Genomic DNA, 21,731 nt, shown 5'->3' with positions numbered 1-21,731 from the left:
CGAGGAAAAAAAAAATTGACCTAAGTAACCCTATTACACACACACACAGCTTCAGATTTGCACCTATAATTTATGAAACAAATGATTTCTATGACCTTAAACCTGTGTTCTTGTGAATTTTTTATGTTACTTGTGAAGAAAGGTCAGGTCATGGTCCTTGGAAAAATTTAAAAATTTAAAAAAAGCATGGGAGAGAATCAACATAAAAGCAGCAACAACTGAAACAATGCAGCGTGTAAGGGTGTTGTGTCGTGGTGTGCTACCAGACGTGCAATGCTGACTTGGACATAGACGAGAATGAAAAACAAATAGACTATCACTGTCAATGCACAGAGGGGGAAACAAAAAAAAAAAACTCAGAGACACATCCATGAAAAGAAGTCACCACAGTAACTGGAGATGACATCTCTCTGACTGGGTGCAAGAGCATCTGTGTCTTAGGCAATTACTCAAAAACGAAAAAAACAACAACAAAAAAACAGGAAGCACAGGGAGAAGGGAGTACATGACAATGCAGAGTACATGCTGCTCAACTTGGGTTGGGGCATAATCGGAAACAGAGCAAGGGGGCAGCAGCAAGTGAGTGGACAGAAGCATTTCTCCAGTACCTTCATGTACGCCCTGCATGTCCTTTCTCGTTTTTGAAGCTTTTTTATTTGAAAAAAAAAAAAGAAAAGAAAAAAAGAACAGAGACATAATTTGCACAAGATCAAGCTTCTCAAATGATTTGTAAAGACAAGGTGCTGGTTGCACTAAATATTCAGTGACGTTTCCTGTCTCATGTGCTGCTGACCTGCTTGACGACTCAAAGTGGTTTGGCTAATGTTAATTAACCAAACACAGACAGAATACAGAAGTCTTGTCAGAGTCTAAAACCATGCAACCATTTTGTTTCCGCTCTGTTTGTCTCACAACTTATCTGACTTTGAAACAGGGACTAAGGGGACCAATAATAACAACAACAAACCGTATTACCGCAGTGTTATTCGGGAGGAAGACCAAAGGGAAAAAAACAAACCAAAAAAAAAAAAAAATTATCTGCATTTCTAAGTTGACAGATAAACCCCCACAGGTCGTGTAAACCTTGACTGCAGAGTGATTCAGCAAGAGAAAGGTTGTGGGAAAATTCAGTCAAGGATTTTCTTTAAATAGTCATTTTTTACCTTGTTAAAACTTCGCCCGGCTGAATCCTTCTCACTGGGTCTGAGCTCCTGCAGCTGAGCATCCAGAATGTCCACAAGCTGCTCCATGAGCCGCACTGAGGAGCTGACATCCCCGGCAAAGATGGGGCCTTTAGTGTGCTTTGCTAACTCGTTGGCGAGGTTCGCTGCATTTTCACCGCTGCGGATCTGCGAGGAGGAGGGGGGGGTGTGTGTGCGGGTACAGGGTGGGGTGGAAGAGAGAGTAAATGAGCGTCACAGGAATGCAAGAAAAGCGACTCAGAGGGTTCTTTACATCTGCATTTCTGACTTATCACAGTTGAACAAGTCCTTGAAATGCCATTTGTGAACAAAGGGTTTAATGTTTTTTCTTCGAGCAGGAGATGTTGCCATGGTAGCATTTTTTTGTGGTAAAGTAAGAAAAAAACAAGTACACACTGAGCTGGTTGATATATCTGCTCTTAGATCTGCATGCATTATACTCAGAGTTGAGAAAATAGAAAGTGTAAAAGGCCCTCACATTTAAGGGGAACAGTAATTTCTACAAAGCCGGTTCATATTAAAGGCATAATATCATCTAACTTTCAGCTACTCTGTGTCTGGTTTACTTTAAAGCAGGTTGGCTGTCACATTTTTCTTTAATATATAATGTTGCAGTTCTTCTGACTGCAATGCGAGACATTTACTGCTTTAGTTGTCCTACAAAATTCATATCAAAGTCTTCTTTTGCAGGCGTCTTCTATAGCTGACAAACGCTACTTTCAAGTAGTAATTTGAGCCAGATTTACTCCCTCTCTTTGCAACAGTGATAAAGACATTCTGAGTTGAAGTCTTCCATAAGGATGTGTTTTTTATTATTTTGTCTGTGCCTTCTTTGTTTACAAACCTTCTGGGCGACTTGGTTGACCCAGTGGGAGGTGCAGTTGCTGAGATCAGGGCCCTTTGGGTGCCAGGCCCCAGTGGAAAGGACACATAAATAAGAGGCTGTGCCTGACAGGGAAAACAAGAACAGAGTAGTCAAGTTCAGTCAAGTCACGTCTAATTTATTTACTCATGAAGTCCTTTACTTGGCAGCAAAGGACAAGTAGAGATAAAAAAAAAAGAGAAGAAATTGCAACCAAACATATTTACAAACATGCAAAATCATTAAAATTGCCACATAGTCTGCTTAAGCACGCACACAGACACATCAGCACAGACATATTTTGTTTTCACTACGTTAGACTGCTCCAGTGCTGTCAGAGGACAAATTACGGAGAAATTGCTGGATTCGGTAAACTCCAAACACGTAGAGTCACAAACGTTTCTGCAAAGTAAATTCCGCTAAAAAAACATTTTTCCCCGGCTTATCGAGCCACTCTTCTCCCATCCTAATTAGCCCTTATTTCACACACACGGCCAAATGAGAGATTCATGTCTCTAAGCAAGCTCTGAGAGACGCAGTCATTACAGATTTTGTAATCATGTTTTCAACCTGGAATGATACAGTCAAAAGCAAAAAAAAAAAAAAAAACATGACTACCATTACATGAGTCTTCACTGATTCCAAGTGCATCCACTCAGTCTAGTGCTTACATATAAAAACAACAAGTGTAAAGGAGAAGATCAGACAGATCTAACAAACTCTTCAGGTCACACTGAAAGCAGCAAGTGCTCTATGCGGCCCTGAGGTGAGTAAAGGCCCTGTTTACCTCGTGTTCCCTTGGGGCAAGGTCGTTCCACAAGCATGCCCCTCTGGGTCTGAGGCCACATTATATCTCTTCTCTCTGTGGCTTCGCAGTAGCGCTCGGGTAAAGGGAAGGACTCCAGAGGTGGAGGGGAAGTAGTCTGCAGAATCACGGGAGGTGGCTTGGGTGCTCCCCTGCTGCCTTCCTTGAGCCCTGTTGTGGCAGTAGTGTTGGCCACGCCCCGGTGCACTGTGGTTGTTGTGGTGGAGGTTGTAGTTCTCTGAGGCGGAGGGGATGTGGTGACTTCTGACAGTGGTGGAGCTGTGAAGAGAGAGCGGAGAGGGTAAAGACACATTACATTAAGGGTGGAGCAGGAGTTTGATTCTCACTGGCATACGCAGATTTTTCCCTGATAAACACGATGCAGTTATGGGGATACAAAGAACAGCAAAAACTGTAGTTTGAACTATGGCAGCAGCTTCAAGTCTGCTCATTAGTGTGGCCCCCTGGGACACATAATGTGGTTAATATCGAGAATTTTGGTAACGACATTTTGGAAGGGATTCAAACCTTGACCTTCTCGTGGGCAGATGCCCTCATGTACCACAAAATTTTAATGGCGAGTCCACCGAGTAACATTCTTAATTTTTTTTCTTAAAATGTTCAACACTTTTAATGCTTATACGTCCAAGTATCCTGTTGTGTAAATTGCTGCTAAGTGCTTTGTGCAACAAGCGTATTTGCCTTCCCATTGACTATGGCTTATCCGAGGCACTCAGTCTGCAGTGAACAAGACAATAATTACAGTAACATCCTCCTGGCTGGCAATCATTCTTGCCTGGGAGATTTTGTGGCATGGCTGATTAAATTTCACAAGAGCAACACAGAACCTGTACGCGTAGCACTGGTGCCTGAACCTTCATTTTACAGTTGTTTCTCCCTACAACTCTGATAAAAACAGGTGTGCAGTAACTCATGCAATGCCCCAGGCAAAAACAATATGTTTCAGTCCTGAGAAAGGAGAAAATAGTGCACTCCCCTTACATTTAACATGAGGCACTATGGAGAAAAGTGCGAGTACATCTGTCATACGATACGGCAGAGAAAAGTGGGCAGCGCTGTAATTACATATCATAAAAGTCAAACATGAGGGAGTTTTCACAGATGAAATGTCTGTAAATACAAAGTATTTGATAGAAATCGGCAGCATCACCTCTCTGTAGGAATGGAATGCAAATCCCCGCACCCCCCCCAAAAAAGGAAGTGCTATATCCGTCAAAGGAGCTCTGATTGGAATGCAATGTGCACAGTGAACCTAATCACATTTGAGTACTTTGATTTCCTCCATTAGGCTGCCTGTAGAGCATGCAGCAAATGTGAAGAGGTGCCGTTACACGGCTCGAGCCGAGCACCTACGCTCTTGGTAGTACAACCGCTGGTGAAAACATCGAAGAGATGCAGCGACAAAGACGAGGGCGGGGGGGGCGGGGGGGAGTCAAGAGACAGGACAGGGGGAATAGAGAGACGGGGGGGATGGGCACAAATAAATGCACACAAAGAGAATTATGTCAGGGGGAATTCATAAACATGTTAGAGAAGAGGAAGAAGTCGGTTTCTCTTTCTGTGGAGAAGAGGCTCTCACTGAATAATGGGGTCAAGCATCAGACTGTAAACCACCCCTTCTATTCTCGCTAAGCACGAGCACACATAACACGCACAAGTGCTACAAACACCACATGCCCCATGATGTGGATGAAAGGCTTCGGCTCAGTTGAGCTGAAGGGAAATCGTCTTTGAGGCTGGCTGCTACCTGTGGTCTATTAGGCTGTATTGACCAGATGAGGGGGCCACATGGCGGAGTAGCTAGCACTGGTGCTTTGGGGTCGAATTTGTTCTGAATGAGGGCTTTTCTCCATTGGGGTCCCTTGTGTGTGTGTGTGTGTGAGTGGGGTGTTCTCTGAGTTTTCTGGTTTGCTCCCACAGTCCAAAAAACATGCAGAGGTTAATTGGACACTCTAAATTGACCGAATGTGAGAGTGAATGGTTGTTTGTCTCTGTGTGTTGACCCTGCGATGGACTGGTGACCAGCTTGGATTGGCTCCAGCCACTACCCCCCCCCCCCCCCGTGACCCTCATGTGGAGGATAAAGCGGTAGACAATGAATGAATAAATGACCAGACGAGATGACTGTGCGTTCTCCTTCCTGGTGGGGGGTATGGAACAACATATACACGCACACACGAGCAGGTGACATAAAGGTGCACACAGCTGACTGGATGTTTTGACACTGAGCTGAAGGCAGATCTGGCTGGCTGGCTTCACTGAAGCATCCTTTTCTCTTGTCTCTCCTCCCCTATACCTGCATCCTTTTTTACTGAACAGTGATATTCACGGCTGCTCGGCCCGTCACAGTGGCTGAGACAAAAACCTGTGCTGAGTGTCCTTACAGCAGTAGCATTTAGCAAGGTAAATGGCCTGAATTTATACAGCACTTTTCTGGTCCTGATGACCACTCTAAGCTGCTTCACATTACAGTTTTGCAATTCACACGGCGCATCTATGTGCAGCTCGTTTTCTATCACACATCTTTCGTACCCACTCGTACGCTATGCCTGCACAGCCATCAGGAGCAACGCGCCTTGCCCAAAATACATCGGCATGTAGACTAGCAGAGCTGGGAATCTAACTCACAACCTCCAAGTTGAGAGACTCACTCTATCACTGAGCCACTGAGTGTCAGTAATAATCCAAAAACAGGGATTTAAAATACCACTGTAAATGTCATACTCACATGTAAAATTGCAGCAATTAAATATTAATGTGTGTTGACACAGTGAGAAAATAATTAACTTTTTTTTTTTTTTTTTTTTTTTTACATTTGGGTCAGGGTTGCATTGGCAAATGTCCACAAGATCCCAGGGCATCTATGGGTCCCATTATAGGTTTTTTCATTTCCAAAATATGAAAGATAACAATGATAAGATCCACGTCTTTGTGGGTGGGGAGTTTAGAATCCAGACAGAAATAAAATGAAAATGAATCACTGTTCGGCAGCTTGATTTAGGATAAAGGGCTCACAACTACAACCAATAAATCAAAGCGGCATCGGCTGTGATCTGAGCACATTCCTCTTGCATGTCAACTAACAACTATATCTTGTCTGCCCGCCTCACTCAAGAGGGCTGCTTGTCATGACCTGCTGGGATGTCGAGCTCCACGCTCGAGCTACAAATGAACAATAAAATGTATTTGAAGTGTTTTTTCCGCTGCTACCTGCTATCAGCAGAGAGACTGTGGAGGAAATTAATGTTAGACTTGTTTAATACGAGGCTACAACTAATGGGGTTGGCTCTCCTAAAGCTTTGGGAAATGGACTGAAAATTGTACGGCTTTTGCTTTTGGGGAAAAACTGCTGCGAGGTGGATATGCTGACCCAATGTCTGTGCTGGGTAAGACAGGAAATACGAAAAAGAAACACGACTGTGCTGACATGCTGCTTAATGTCGTTTATGCGTATACCATCACAGGCTACAGCTGCATGTCCAAGCTTCACAAACAAGAAATATTATGAAAAAGACATAAGCAGAGGGGCTAAAATGAGTCAGTCGGGAGGTGTCAATTTAATGTTTGCCATGCAAACTAATCCTCTTTCCTTTGTGAAAAAGAGGCTAATGTGCATGTTGGCTATGTTTCCCTGCGAGATTCATACATAAACAATGCAGCCTCTATGGCCACTGCTGTTTCTGTGTACATAGCGTGTCGACCCATAATCCTGGCAGCAAAAGAATAATCTCATTGCCTTTATGACTTTGCTTGGTTAAATTTAATCCAATTAAAAATGTAAGGAATTAACCTATAGGTTAGGTTACTGATCTGTTTTTTCCCCCCATACATTTTATGATGCATCACTAAGACTTAATATTTGTGTTTTCGTCCATGGAAACATATGTCCAACAAGATCGCTGAACAGTATCCTCTTGATTAAAGGACAGAGAATATCCCATTTAGATTATCGGACCAGGCTGTTTTAGGAATGTTGTCAGAGCATATAATATGCAAACGTATAACCATCCACACTCATGTTTAGATTAGACTTTACCCAGACTCAGTATTCATGTCAGGATGAAAAATGAAAGCTGACAGCATGTGTGTCTTTTATATTATGCTTAATGACTTTACTTTTAGTCGGCACTGCATGGTAGTTCATCTGGGTAATGTTTCAAACACATTATCAGGTAATGTTTATCTTGCGGGGGAAGAAAAATGGTAAGAAAGAAAAATGGTGAGGGAACCCACACAAATCATTTATTTTAGCTAATTTCCCACATAAAAAGTTAAAAATTATTACCAACTCTGACTCATCGTGTTTATCCCCCACTCTGTCATGGATTTATCTCGTGGTGGTGTAAAACAAGGCTACTTAAGGGATTTACCTATGTTCCCATTTTAGTGGGACACAATAATGATGATTAAAAAAAAGTGTCTTTTGTGAGGTGAAATGTGGCTCCTGGGTGGTAAACCCCTCCAAATGGAAAAATAATAGAAAAAGTGAATAAGTTGATGGAACTCAGACAATTCAAAATCTGTTCCTGCCATTAGATGGGGCCATGCTTGGTTTTTGTGTGGAGACCAAGAGAATATGGTGGGCGGAAAAAACCTGGAACAGCCCACCAGTTTTCAAAACATCCAGCACTGAGTGTATGTTAATTGAAATGAGGTGTTGAACTGTGAAAAAAGAAAAAAAAAAAAAAAAGTGTAAATTATTCCCTCTGCTAATGCTGCTGCTGAAATATCTGTGTTCCACTCACTCAGTCCTCGCTGGACGCAGCCATGCTTATGGAAATGGAGCTGTTCTTGAGTATGAAATAGTGTGATGATTTATAATACATTTGTGCTGCATTTTGATATCTACCAATAATAACAATAATACACAAAGGAAATTGGATTACACGTCTTTCACTCTGTTGCATTTGTTGCCGTGGAGGGGAACATGGCGTGTGATTGCTTGGGTATCAGCAGTAAATATGAAGAAAGCTGAGAGAAAATTCATATAATTTCCCAGGAGTCATGTCCTTCTGAGGGTGTGTACAGTATATGTCCATGTCGTTGGGAACAAAACCTAATAGCTGGATTATGTTATTTACTGCTGTGTCCAATATTTTTCATCCTCACAACACAAACACATTGATTCATATGGGCACAGCCAGGCAGTCAGTCAGAGAGCACACCCACACATACATCCATGCATTCTTACAAACACATGTACACATTCATATACACCCTCACACACACTAAAAGACACCAAAGTATAGAGAACAGACATAGCAGCTGCCAGACACCAGCCTGTCCCCCCCCCCCCCTCCTTGCAGCTCTCTCGGTACAGTACGTGCCTCAAATTTCAAGCATTAACTCTTAAGTGTGCCAAGCGGACTGATATTTAATGCTGTGCACACAGAAGGGTGTCTATTTCAGGGCTGTTCGTACACAGTTGCGCACAGACACACACATCCATAAGTTTGCGCATGCATACGCACATTAACACAGCTGCGGAACATGGACCCTCATGCAAATCCGCGCACACAGAGATTAAAGGAAAGTAGAAATACGAAGACATAATAATCAGCCCTGGGTAAAAGAAATCTCAGAGAAGGTGCTTGTTGGGGAGTGGGGAGTTAACTAATAATTCTATTAATATGCTTTGTTTCACAGAGAGACTGTCGTCAAACAAGGGACTGTGGATCCCTGTGGCCACGGGGCTCAGTCGAACCGTAATCACACTCCCTCCTCTCACTTTCATGTCAAACAACTCTTTGTGAGATTCTAAATTCATAACCTCGGTTCTGCTGCTGCCCACACGCTTATACGCTGTCGGGAGATCATTTGGCCACACTGTGCACAGTAGTTCAACACCAGCAGGTGCAGACATTCTGGGAAAAGTGATAACTGGCAGCTTGGGACTATGAGAAAACATTATCTCGATGTACGTGTTTTTGGGTGAGAAATTCATTTGTTTCCCTCGGACTGACAACAACTGGTCGTGATGTCTCTCTATGTTCAGCGCCGGAGAAGCGGCAGAGATCATGATCAGATTTCGCAGGAAACAGGTGACCCGCTGACCTCATGTGCCGAGTAGCCTTTATTGCCGCCAGACACCACGCTGGTTAGGTATTATCCCACGATGTAATATCAGAGACACTGTGAACAAGACTGTAAATCCCTATCGTGGGATTTCCCCCCCTTTTTATCGCCCCAGTTAAATTCACCCCCGATATCGTAACCAAGAATGAGACCAGTGGGTCACGACGTCCAAGGAATAACGTCACGCTGAGTCATAAACTGGTGGTTAAAAATGCTACATGGGAGGAATAAAGAACAGTGGCTGGCATATAGGGAGACACTATACTAAAGCAGTAAAAAAGGCCTTTTGCTACACATACACTCCCCAGTAGTGTCCTAACCTTTGGAAAATTCAAAGATCTATAGACACTTTTAAGTGCTATAAAAAAATAAGGCACTTGTTGAATTAGCCCATTACTGGCAGCTCATATCTTTTCATAGGTTGTCAATAATAGTAACTGAGATTTAAAAGATGTAAGACAAAATCATTAAGTGTTAATCTTTTCTGGGTAATATGATCATGTAAATAAAGATGTTCTCTTAGTTATCTGTATATATACTGTTGTGTTTGATTCCTGATTACTATGCACATGCTGTCCTGTTTTTGTGTGTTGCACATTTCCAAAGACAGCTGAGGATTTACTTAAACCCTGTCCCTTAGTGTGCAGTCAGAGAGTTTAGCTGAAGAGCAGCCAAAACAGATGCACACATATTGTATGCGTCAACATATCCAGATGTAAAACACATAGCTCACAGATGACAATGAATGAGGAGGAGGAGGATGTGGAACAATGGAAAGCTACAGTAGAAATAGTATTAAAAAAAGAAAGTGGGAAAAAGAGAGACTGAAGAGAGAACGATAGTCAGACAAAGAGATAGACTGGGCAGAAAAGGTCAGGCAGACTGCAATAGAGAGATAGTGAGAGAGAGCGGTGTAAGCAGACAGAAAAAAAAAACTGCTAAAAGGAGAATATGACAAGAGAACAGAAAAACAAAAGCAAAAAAGGTGATTTTCCACATCAATACCCTCTCCTTTCACATCGCTGTCCACTTGGGCAGCTGACAGAGGGGTGGGGTGCACTGACAAGGCAAACAAACAAATTGGCTGTTTTTTTTTTTTTTTTTTACACATCCAGATATCCAGCCTTGCTCCTGTACCACTGCCTAACACAGAGCAGCCACGAGTCTCTGCCATTTTACCTGACCACCTGAGATGGCTGTACGAGCTTCAGGTTGATATAAAAACTATCCATCTCTCTCTCTCTGTGTGTGTATACGTGTGTGTGTTTCCTGTGTTTTTCCTGTAAATGATGCCACGCACAAGTTGACCTCTATGTAGGTGCTGCAGAAGACAGGGATGAATCATGGTGGTGCTTATTCAAGAGTTGTATATTCATCAGACTATAAGAGGTAGCCTCTCTGGGGTAACTGCTAATGCATATGACTCGCAAGCATCTGTAACAGCTGAGCATTTTTGCATTGTAAAGCACTTTCATATCACACATCTACGGGGCATTGTTTTGACCACATGCAGAGTTTTGTAAGCTAATTGGCAAGTCGCCTCCGTGAGCCGTACCTTGTAATTTTAAACAAATTGGGTCATTCTCTTCCTTACGATCCCCACTTGCAAATGTATAATTTGGGGCCGCGGCAAAGACAGAAACCGTATGCAAATGTATTGACATTTAAACAATTAAAGAGGAGGTCTTGATTTGTGTGGGCGTTAACTGCAGCGCTGGGGGCTTTTTTATGGAAGTGATTCAGAATCTAATTTTGCAACAAGGGATGAATAAAAGGTTTCCGAGGCTCACCTGTGTCCCATCGTTCTGTTTGTGCACACTTCTGGTAAAAAATAGCTTTTGATATGCTTACTCAGTGGTTTGAGACCATGTTTTAGAGCGTGGTATGAATAAACGGTCCATAGAAATAGGTGCATAATGGGTTTTCTCTGGGCATACCTCATTTAAATCAATTTAATCATCTCATTTACAATACGCGACAAAGGAATATGTCTTTCTATTAGCTCCTATATATGCAAGACGGGAAACAGGCACGGGGCCACGGTTAAATGAATGGATTATCGCACTGCTGGTCAAAGCTAAAAGAGGAACTTACTGACCCATTTTATGTCCACTTCCTGTGGAGCTGCTTGTTGGAAGTGACCCCATCTACTCTCCCATAATCCTACAAGCGGTGATCTCGCCTCGACACGAGCGATGTTACCGGACTTGACAAGTACCCAACAGTCTGCTACACAGGGTCTCAAACATTACTTAGACTGTATTTCACGACAGAGGGAATCAAGCGATTTACTAATTTGTGCATTTGAAAAATCTGGTTATGGCAAATACATACAATCACAGTCAGTATTGACCCCCATGGACACACTGACTCATCCTCTGTATTATGTTTGGAAAGAAAGATGGAAATTATTTTAAACACAAAAGCTGCACATCATTATTTCCCATTTGAAAATACAATACTAACAATTAACACAGCACTGGCATCTACATGAATAATTAGCCACACTCTGCTGTATTAACAATGCTTTCTGCCTGTTATTGTCATAAGACTTCACATGAGGTGCTTGCAATAACTTTAGCAAAACTTAAACTTGTTTTTTTTGTTGTTGCAGAGAACTGTTAAAACATTTACTAAAAAAAAACTATTAAAACCACAGACGCATTCTGATGGCTTGTTTTAGTGCAGACATCACAATTTAACAGAGAGGGCGTCCAGTGACAGCCAGAAAAAAGTGCCATCATTTATGTGCCAACATCAACCATGTGGGAGGACAAGTTTATTGACATCTTGATGATCATCCTGGACCATTCTCCTTTCTACACATCAGCTGCATCTCAACATATATTAGTCAGCAGCAGCAGCAGCAGCAGCAGGCGCACGTCTCATTCGTCAAAGACAAGAGAGCAGAGTCCCTGTCGACAATTACATAAAGATGTGTGAGCGCTGGCGCAAATATGGCAGGACAGAGCTGTTTAATAACACCAGCAAATAGATGTTGATAATATGTTAATATCAAGATGAGTCATTAACGTATTTGCGGGGGAGCGAGACTGACATGAAGGACGGCGGTTTCCTGTTGTTGGTGCTCAGACGATCTGTTTGTGAGGAACTAACACGTGTAAAGAACGTTTCTCAAACACACACACACACACACACACACACACATAGGCACCGTGCACACGAACAGCATGAATCTAGTCTTATTTCAGGGTGTGTCCTTTTAGAGCCTCTGATCTTGACCTCTGATCAATGATCAGTAATCAGCATCCATTCAACAAATGAATAAATCAATAGAGTGTGCAGTCTGCCTATACACAGCTTATTCCAAAAATCTATAACAGCCAAGCTAAATATAAAGAGTGTTGAAGATCCTGTGAAATATTGTGTATAGGGGACAAATCACAAGTGTTATTAGAACATTATATATATATATTAATATTACCAATTTACAGCAGCTATCTGGTATTTTAGCATGTGGGTTGAAATGAGTGTATGAAAATTATTTTTTGGACATGACATAAAAGAGGGAAATTGTCTGTGGCTGAACTTGTTACATGCAAATGATAATTCTGAAAACTGTCAAACTTCAAACATGTTATTCAGAGCTGGAAAGTTTCACTTTTTTTCTTTGTCCCTGTCCTCGTGGTTGTTGCAGGAGTTTACACAGTGCACAAAAATTCCGCTTTCAATCCTGGATGATGTTCTTTGTCACGGTCAGACTTGCTTTTTTTCCTGGCAAGATTGATGCTGTTCCACTGGCTAATTTGACTTTAGCCGCCCTAGCACATGCCCGTATTTATAGCTAGACAAGCAAACATTAATAAACACTGAGCTCTTGGATAATCTGTGAAAAGTTGCTTGACCTCCGTGGCTCATTACTGACTGCGTTGACTTCGAACTCTGGGCATGGAAGGGATTAGGATAATTAATGTTATAGTCTCAGTGTAAGGACCATGACAAGCCTGGGCTAGTCTCTCCTAAGCTCTTGACAGCTGAATTAAAAGCATGGTGCATATTTTAAATGATTCAACTCTGACTGATTGATCCATCTCCTTTGTGTGCACCATCTCTTTCTCTCTTAGACAGAACTTTAACTCTGAAAGAGTAGGAGTTTTTAACAGCCGATGGAGCTTTGGAGTTTCAGCATCACTGTGATCTAACCTTGCCCCAGGCGAGACTTTGCACCTGTCCAGGCATGTATGTTTCCAGGCGTGAGAGTATATTTGTCTCTCCCTGTCTCACGGTCTCTAAAATAAGGGGTACGCTAGCAGGGGTCCCTCAAGCGTTCACCATCTGGGAGAACATCCGGATGAAAAACCTCCCCGAATCCCTGAGATACTGATCCCTCATGATATGCTAAGTGGCTTTAAGGTGTTGTTTATCACAGAACACTCCTCTCCCTACACACAATAATTTTCTCTACTCTAAAGCTTTGGAAATATATCCAGCACATATGAGATTCTAAATTAAAAATCAGTCAGCTGTGACACTTGATATGTAGATGGAAAATTCCAAAGGAATAACAAAGAGCGCTTGACGGCAGCAAAAAAAATAAAAAATCACAATTTCAGCAATTCCATCTTACAATATTGTTTGCAGGAGAAATGACTGGGGGTTTGGGTTCTTACCATGTGCTGGATCAGGTTGGCCAAACTCCAGATTGTACCTCAGGATGTAAAAATTATTCCACACATAGAGCTGATTATCTCGCGGATTATAATCCACAGCTGCAATGTATTGGTACTGGTTTGGAAAGTGGATATCAACATATTCCCCACGGTTCTGTTTGGTATTATAGATGTAATCGATCAGGCTCTTGCTGACCTCACTTTCATTGTCTTCATAGGTGGAGCGCACGACATAAAGTACTCCACACACCATGAAGGCATTGGAGGCTGAGCGCTTGTCATATGCCGTGTCCCAGGTCGCCTCAAAGCGCAGCGTGTAGGGGTTCAATTGACTGATTACCATCATGCCATTGTTCTGTTCCGTGGCGTAGATCACCCACAGCCCGTTCTCATCGACTGCCAGATCAATGTCTGTTTTGCCACCCCACTTGTAGGGCGACGTGTCGTGGTAGTTTGCGTTATTGATGATTGCTTCACCACTTTTGATACGAGTCCGCAGGTCAAACTTCACGATGTTGCGCGTACGTTCCTTGTTGAAAAACACGGCCCCATCATAGACCACAAATCCAGTCCCATCTACCCGGTGGGGGAGCTTGTATGTGATGGTTTGTCGGGCATTTTGGAAGTCCTCCAAGGAGGAATACTCAATGAGAGTGTCTGTCCTATAAGGAGTCCAAGGCATGAAGTAGATTTTGTCACCAGCTTGCAGTGGGTCTTTGCACCAGGCACCAGCTTGTTGTTCCGCTTCAAATACAAAGGAAGGATCACCGACAGCTTTCAGGGTCCCAGGACAAAGAAAAACTAGTAATGGGAGAAGAGTAGAATAAAAAAAAAAGAGGCATGGGTTAACATGTGTAATATTAGACTATATTAACCGATATGTAATGTCAATCAAATCTGTAATGTCTTCATTTTTTTACGGGATGTCCAAGAGGAATGGGGACAAACACACATTAGAGAAGTGGCCAAAACAACTAATGGCTATAGCCAATATTTACAGGCAGTGTAAGGATTTTGGTTTTGTGCATAGGAAGAAAAAAGAAACAGGAAAAGTGTTAAGCATAATGTTTAAATGTAAAAAGTAGAGCGATAGTGAAGGAGAAAGAGAGAGAGAAAAAAAAAGAAGCGTGGCCTCATAGACATTTACTGTTGGGAATAGAACACAAATGAGGGGAAACAGAACAGAAACAAAATTTAACAAAACAATTGGTCCTGTAAACAACAACTAAAGTCACGTGGCAAAAGACGGGAGAGGTTATGAGAGAGCAGGAGTCAGAAGAGTCCGCAAAGTGTTTGTGTACTTGGTTGTGTCTTGGTTTCACCACCTTTGCTATGGTACAGCGTATACCGGAGAGGCTTGTCATTACGGAGTGGTGCAAATGTCACAACCATTAAAAATGTTTGGAGAAAAAAGAAAAAAGAAAATAGAAGAAACATCTCTTGAGGCGTTTTGAGGCTGTCGTGCTGAGGCAAAAGAGGAGGCACAAAAAATCAACAGATAAAAAGCAGCAAAGTGGTCAAGTGAGAGTAATGGGGAGTGTGTGTGTGTGAGAGAGAAAGAGAGAGGGAGGCTTGGAAAGCAAAGGGACAACAGGAAGCAATAGCTTGAAAAAAAGGGGGCAAGAAACACTGTTACCATGGCATGCTATGGAAAAGGGTTTGAAGCCAGGCAATATGAGGTTCTGCTGAGTAGAAGAAGCACCCAGGGAAAATGAGGAGAGGAAGCCCCTATATGGACTGCAGCCAATACACCCCATTTATATCTTTTGGCTTACTTCCTTATGGTCAGCCTTATTTCTCTTGTTGCACTACTGTAGTCATCAATAATACAGTTGGGGGGCTGTATAGATAATGTCTGCAATGGGTTTGTAGGGGCCACCATGGGAAAAAAAGGTAGTTTACAACCAGATGCCACAAAACAAGGAGCTGGGGTTTCGTGTCTGTTATTTACCTTTTTGCTCCACTTCTATTTTAAGCGTTGGAAGAGAGAATGAAAGGAGTGCAAGGGGAAAAAAAGAGATTAATATGAATAATCTGTCATAAGTATGGTTACATATGCAGAACACGTTATGAGACATGAGACAGAGTCAGGTACGCCTGTTCAGAGAAAGGAGGAAAGGTGAAAAAAAAGTTGACACACACGCAGCCAAGAAGGTCCGGTCTAAGGGAAAAAGGTCATGTTAGTACATCAGTGATCTGATCACAACTGTGTTCAATTATAACAGTTGGGTTTTTAACACAGTGGTGGATAGATTTTTTTTTCTTTTTTTAAATCTAAATAATTAAGTACATGCTGTCATCAGATGCATGACTTCAGTCAGTTCTGTCACATCTGACATTATTAAAGGATACTGGATGTTTCTTTGACACACAGGGGATGTCTTGTATTCACATGGGATTCACATTATAAATTATGTTCCTTTTGGTTGATTGAATAATAATTAAATGGTATTAAATGGTAACTATACTTGCTTTAAACATTTGCACTCTTCAAATCTATCCACCACCATAAACCAGGTTTATTCTATTATTCCAATTCTATGAAAACAAGCCCTTTAGCCTTTAATTTACACTTGAATGTACAATGTTGAATTACTTAAATTTCAAATTAAACTGAGGTGAGGTAAGGTCGTGCAATAATTCAATAACTGTATACACACTGCAGTATAACCTACTTCAAACTAATGTAACAGAGCCTCATATAGCATACCATATAGAAATATAACGCTCATGCATCGCACAAACAAACGTCGAGTTAAAACCCATGCATTCACTTTGAATATTTGACTTTAGATGTATGAAATATTTGCTGGTTGTTGTTTGAAACCACTATGAACAGGTTTGTTAAAGGGGCTACATGTAAGACATGATTTATCTTAAGTCACAAAATGACCTGATGTCATCAGGGATTAAATTAAATGCTAAATTAGAGCTAACCTTGGCGTCTAAGTGCTATGACCTACATTGTTGGGAGGGTGATACAACAGATCCAATATATCAAACCAAAACATAAACAGAGTTTGCGGTCTATACATGGACATTTAAATTGGGTATATACTGGCTGCATCATTGTTATCACTAAAGCCAGTATATATAAACAGTATATATATATATCCCAATTTAAATACCGCAAACTCTGTTTATGTTTTGGTTTGATGTATTGGATCTGTTGTACCGCCCTCCCAATAATGCAGGTCACAGCACTTAGACGCCCAGATTTGCTCTAAAGGCGGATTTCCACTGGACACGTTACAGCCACTGGGCACGCGCCGCTGCCGATCGTTTCCATTCTAATCAATGTGAGCATTTCCACCAGATGCGATAGATCGGTACCAGTTCCATTTTTGCCGTTGCCACTGCTGAGTCGCGCCAAGCTCAACACAATACGCAGGTCATATAGCCTGTCACAACTTCACATCAACATTACGTCGTGACCGGCGCTGCCAGGTCAACAGTCAATTAATCAGAGCGTCTCGGAGAGTCATAATGTACGACGAGAGACTGATTGTTGAAGTGGAGAATCATAAAATCATTTATGACACCAGATCAACAGTTCTTCCACGTTGGAGAATGAAAAGAAGCTGTGTTGTTGTTTCCTTTGTACACACAGTCTACCACGGGATCTCGCAAACTCGCGTCTGTTCAGGATTATCGCGCGATCTTCCGTGAATACCGCTGGCTCCCAAGGCACCGGTTCGCTGCCGTAATGCGCCCGGTGGGGATTGACGCCGGGCAGAGGACGAAGAAAAACCGCGCCGCTGACGTGCCGTGGCTGTAACGCGCCCAGTGGAAATCCGCCTTAATACATCTAGCTGCAGAGTGGTTTTGAAATGTCATACCGACACAAATAAATCCTAAATATGCCTTTCAATAATGTCCCAACCAGAGTAAAATCAACATTAGGGTCTGTTTTGGTAACTTTGCCAACCACGCTCTACAAACTGTAGACTGCATAAACCATTTTAGCATAAATCTTACACACATCCCCTTTAACTTACACAAAAATCAATCTTGAATCATGCAACATTTATCATGATAATTATGATGAACAATGTAGGATTTTGTCCAAGTCTTCCAGCCCTACGGTGAGATACAGCTTGTGTATATGCAGTACATGCATATCTTTTGAAATAAAAAGTAAATATAATATAGGTGTCATTTTTACCATTCTGAACAGTGGCGATTGCTCTAAGACAGCAAGGGAATCTCAGCTTCCTCTAAAATGTCGTCAAGTATGTATTGTGTTGTATTTATATTTCAAAACTAAAGGTGACGGATGGGGCGTAGTGGGTGGATGCAGACGCTGGGCTTCTGCGTGATGATTGGCGGATCTGTCTGAAAGGCAGAACCCGTTTTTGATTGACAGCGTTGCAGAAACACGACAGAGAAGCCATTTCTGCCTCAGTCCTGTGTGGATTTTCATTTGTACATATACACTGTAAATACAACAAAACAATAGTATAGTATATTTATGAAAGAGTTTAAGGATAAATAATTGTGCCTGAAATGAGCTTCACTTGTTTCAAACAGCAACCGCCACTGACTGAACCAATGTGAAAGTTGATAGTTAAAGTTGATAGTTGAAAGTTAATCATGGGTTACCATATTATGCTAAAATGACTCATCATCAATGTAAACTATTACAGTAAATACATTATCATATACTATGATGTGAATGTATGTATTTCATTCCATATTTCACAAAATGCTTAAAGGAGCCATATGTAAGAATGTGGCCAAAAACGGTTACTACATTCAAATTCAAAATACCGAGGTCTTTTAGGTTTCGTTTTCTGACGTAACTGGCAACCTGTGGTTGCTCGGCAGCTGAGACTCTACTGACTGCAATGATTGGTAGACGGCGGTAGGTGGCGCCACATGCCAAAACACGATTTCAAAACATAAACATGATTTGCAGTCTGCAAAAGATTTTGGCTGTACTGTTGTTGTTGGTGAGTTCAGTTTGTTATATGAACATTTTTCCTGAGTCTCTGTGACATATTAGGAGGATTTTATGGCCAGTTGCTTTAGATTTATTACATAATGCACCTTTAACTTGTTGATCTTTTTTTATATATATGTAACGGTGTAATAATGTCTTGTCTTTATTGTAAATTCCTGTCAAACTTGGGACTACAACCAATGTCATTTTATTTTGAAAATCTACAGCGGAAGGCTGTGCCGCACTTAATGCTGCGCATCTTGTTTAGTGCTCAGAAGTCGAATGATGCGCTGTAGGTAAGTTGTCGTTCTGTTCGCTCGGACATAAAACTCCGTTGTATGTGTAATTTATGCTTCACCTGACATATAAAATCAATCGGCATTTACTGTATGAGATGCTTGTCTAATGAAACGCTGCTAAAACCTGTGGTTTTATTGCTTTGTGACTAATTATTGTAAGAATGTGCAAAGAGTGTGTAGGTTAGCTACCGACACGTGCGAACAGTGTTTAAGCTAGCTATGAACAGTACAGAGTGTGCGTGATTTGAGTATACTAACACGGAACTCCTCTTTTTTTATAGTTCGAGCGACAGTAAACGTCATGTGTATTAACAGCAGACTGGTTGTGTGTTTGTCCCATGTTGCAGGTATGTTATTTGCACTTTTGAGTGTGTAATGTTGTTGTGTGTGTTTTAATATGTAAATGCAAAAAACGGAGCTTGGCAGGTGATTGATGTGTTGATGTGAGATTAGTGAACTGTAATTTGCAAATGATGCCACTATACGATCAGAAGTCGAATGATGCGCTGTAGTTCGAGCGACAGTAAACGTCATGTGTATTAACAGCAGACTGGTTGTGTGTTTGTCCCATGTTGCAGCAATAAACCAGTCCAGTGCTCCATCCAACTGCCTCCGTGAAATTTGTACCTAAAAGCAGCAGAGCCTAATGACAAAGGTCACATTGGTGCCGTGACTCATCGATCTCCAGCTGGACGGTGACTTCTTCAGCACGATCCGGGGATTCTTAGTGCTGCTGCTCCTCTTTTGGGTACTCAGGTGGAAATTTTATTTGACCAGTTGAGCTGTCAGAGTATATAGTGAGTTTTATTGTTTTCTTGCTGTTCGTTTGCACTTGCTTTGTTACGTTTTGAGTATTTAAATTTTGTTTGTGACATTGTACATTTATTTTTTTTCTCTTCACAATGAGTATTATTCGAGAGGTGGATAGCACCCCTCTCAGTGTTGGCAGAGGGAGAGGAGTGTTGAGTTCTCCTAGGTTCTTACAGTTTGAGACACCTGTACATGGTCGTGGAATTGTTTTGGGGGGTAGTGTGGGTACACCGGGGTTCCCTTTGATCAGTAGGGATGTGTCCTCAAGCCCTGTGGGTAATTCACATGTGCCTCAACACACCAGTTCTGCTATCCCTTCCCCTGAGGCCCTCGCTAATGAGATTGTCAATCAGATGGGAGATGTAATTCAGCATGTTACTCAGAAGGTTGTACAGAATGTTATAACCCAACTCAGCCCACCAATGAGTATTCCCTTAACCAATGCTGCCACTTCGCCAGCGAACGCTGACATGTCTACTTCGAACATGCTTGACGCTTCTCATGTGCAGCTTGTGTCCCACAGAAAGCTTAAAGATCCCCCATGCTTCAGAGGGGAGAGCTCTGACACTGTGTCTGTGAGAGAGTGGGAGGACCTCATGAGGTCTTATATTAAGAAGAGTAACCTGAAACCTGAGGAACAAGCTGAGGAGATCCTTGTTCATCTTAGAGGTAAGGCAAAAGACGTTGCCCGGGTCGGTACCAGAAACAGTGACATAGACATCACCCGTGACCCTGAGGCTATCTATGGTCTCCTACGAAAGCACTTTGGCTCTGCCTCATGCTCACCGCTTCCATTGGCAGATTTCTATACCACTCTGCCTGAGAAAGGCGAGGAGGCATTTGACTATTGGCTCAGGCTACACCGTGCCGTTGACATTGCTGTTGAACGCCTGAAAGAGCATGGCAAAACGCTGGAGAGTCCTGGCACTGAGGTAACACGCATGTTCATAAAGAACTGTCCCACTCCTGAGCTTTCTATGACCTTTCGTTCAAAGACCATGGACAAGTGGACTGCTCATGAAGTCCAAGAAATCTTATGTGAGTATCATTCAGGCATGTCGTTCACTGTGAGCAAGGTAGCCAAGGAGAAAGTAACAATGAACATTCAGCACACTGCTTCTCCACCACCTGTACCACTGATTGGGGGACAGGACCCACCACAGCCGCAGGCCGCAGAATCTGCTACCCTGGAACGTCTTATTACCATGCTGGAGAAGGTGCTTTTGCAGAGACCTGTTCAGTCGGGTCCGACCAGGCAGTCTGGTCCGCGGCGTCCCAGGATTGAAGGATTACATGACTTGCCTTGTTCTGTCTGTCGTGACGCTGCTCACTCCGCCTTCGCTCACTGCCGTGAGCATAAGCTCTGCTTTCAGTGCCATTCGCCAAACCACTCAAGTCGTGCTTGTCCTGGCCGCACTTCCTTAACCATTCATCAGCAGTCGGAAAACTAGTGGGTCCGCACTTTAGGGAGGACAGTGTGGATCATGATGGTGAGTCTCCCAGCTGTGACAGTGATGACTTGGAATCTTTGTATGAATCTCTTTGCTCCTTTGCACCAGCTGGAAAGACAGTTGTTTTCCAGTCGACCCACAGAATCCAGAAGTCTGACAGCTTGTTCTACACTGATGTTTGTGTTGCAGGTGGCGTTCAAATGAAAGCTATGATTGATAGTGGTTCCATGTCTTGCTCTATAAGTGAATCTGCTGCTGCACGTCTCTTGCAACACTGCTCCGATCTGGAGAGTAGTCCTGCTGATGATATTGTTGTTGTTGGTGCAGGAGGTCACCATGTCTACCCAAAAGCAGTTTGTGATTTGGAGGTGGTTATCTATGGCTGCAAGTTGCTCATCCCAACACTGGTCATTCCTGGACAAACGGACGACATGATTGTTGGTAGTAATGCTATCAAGCTACTCATACATTTGATGAAAAAGTCCGAAGACTATTGGAGACTTATGGTTGCTCCATTTAACGTTGCAGATGATGACTGTGGCCAGTTTTTATCCCTGCTCTCTAACTCTGAAAAATGGCGGGGAGGACCCATGCCTGACAAGGTCGGCACAGTGAAGTTAAGGCAGAGTATTA

The 21,731-nt window shown here is 42.4% G+C and overlaps 1 protein-coding gene across 1 annotated transcript in view; it reads right to left on the bottom strand.

The window, feature by feature from the left end:
* adgrl2a (adhesion G protein-coupled receptor L2a) overlaps positions 1-21,731 on the bottom strand; it is a gene marked incomplete at both ends in the record, with an annotated part of 78,282 nt that overhangs the window by 18,277 nt on the left and 38,274 nt on the right. Inside the window, 5 exons of the mRNA XM_083887828.1 lie at positions 609-647; positions 1,164-1,349; positions 2,047-2,150; positions 2,852-3,148; positions 13,597-14,397. Coding sequence (XP_083743954.1) covers positions 609-647; positions 1,164-1,349; positions 2,047-2,150; positions 2,852-3,148; positions 13,597-14,397 — 1,427 coding nt within the window. The remainder of the gene's footprint in view (positions 1-608; positions 648-1,163; positions 1,350-2,046; positions 2,151-2,851; positions 3,149-13,596; positions 14,398-21,731) is intronic.

This window comes from Microchirus variegatus (genome assembly GCF_963457635.1).
Source record: "Microchirus variegatus genome assembly, chromosome: 4".
NCBI lineage: Eukaryota > Metazoa > Chordata > Actinopteri > Pleuronectiformes > Soleidae > Microchirus > Microchirus variegatus.
Note: the sequence above shows the minus strand (reverse complement) of the source record. Positions and strands in the feature narration are given on the sequence as shown.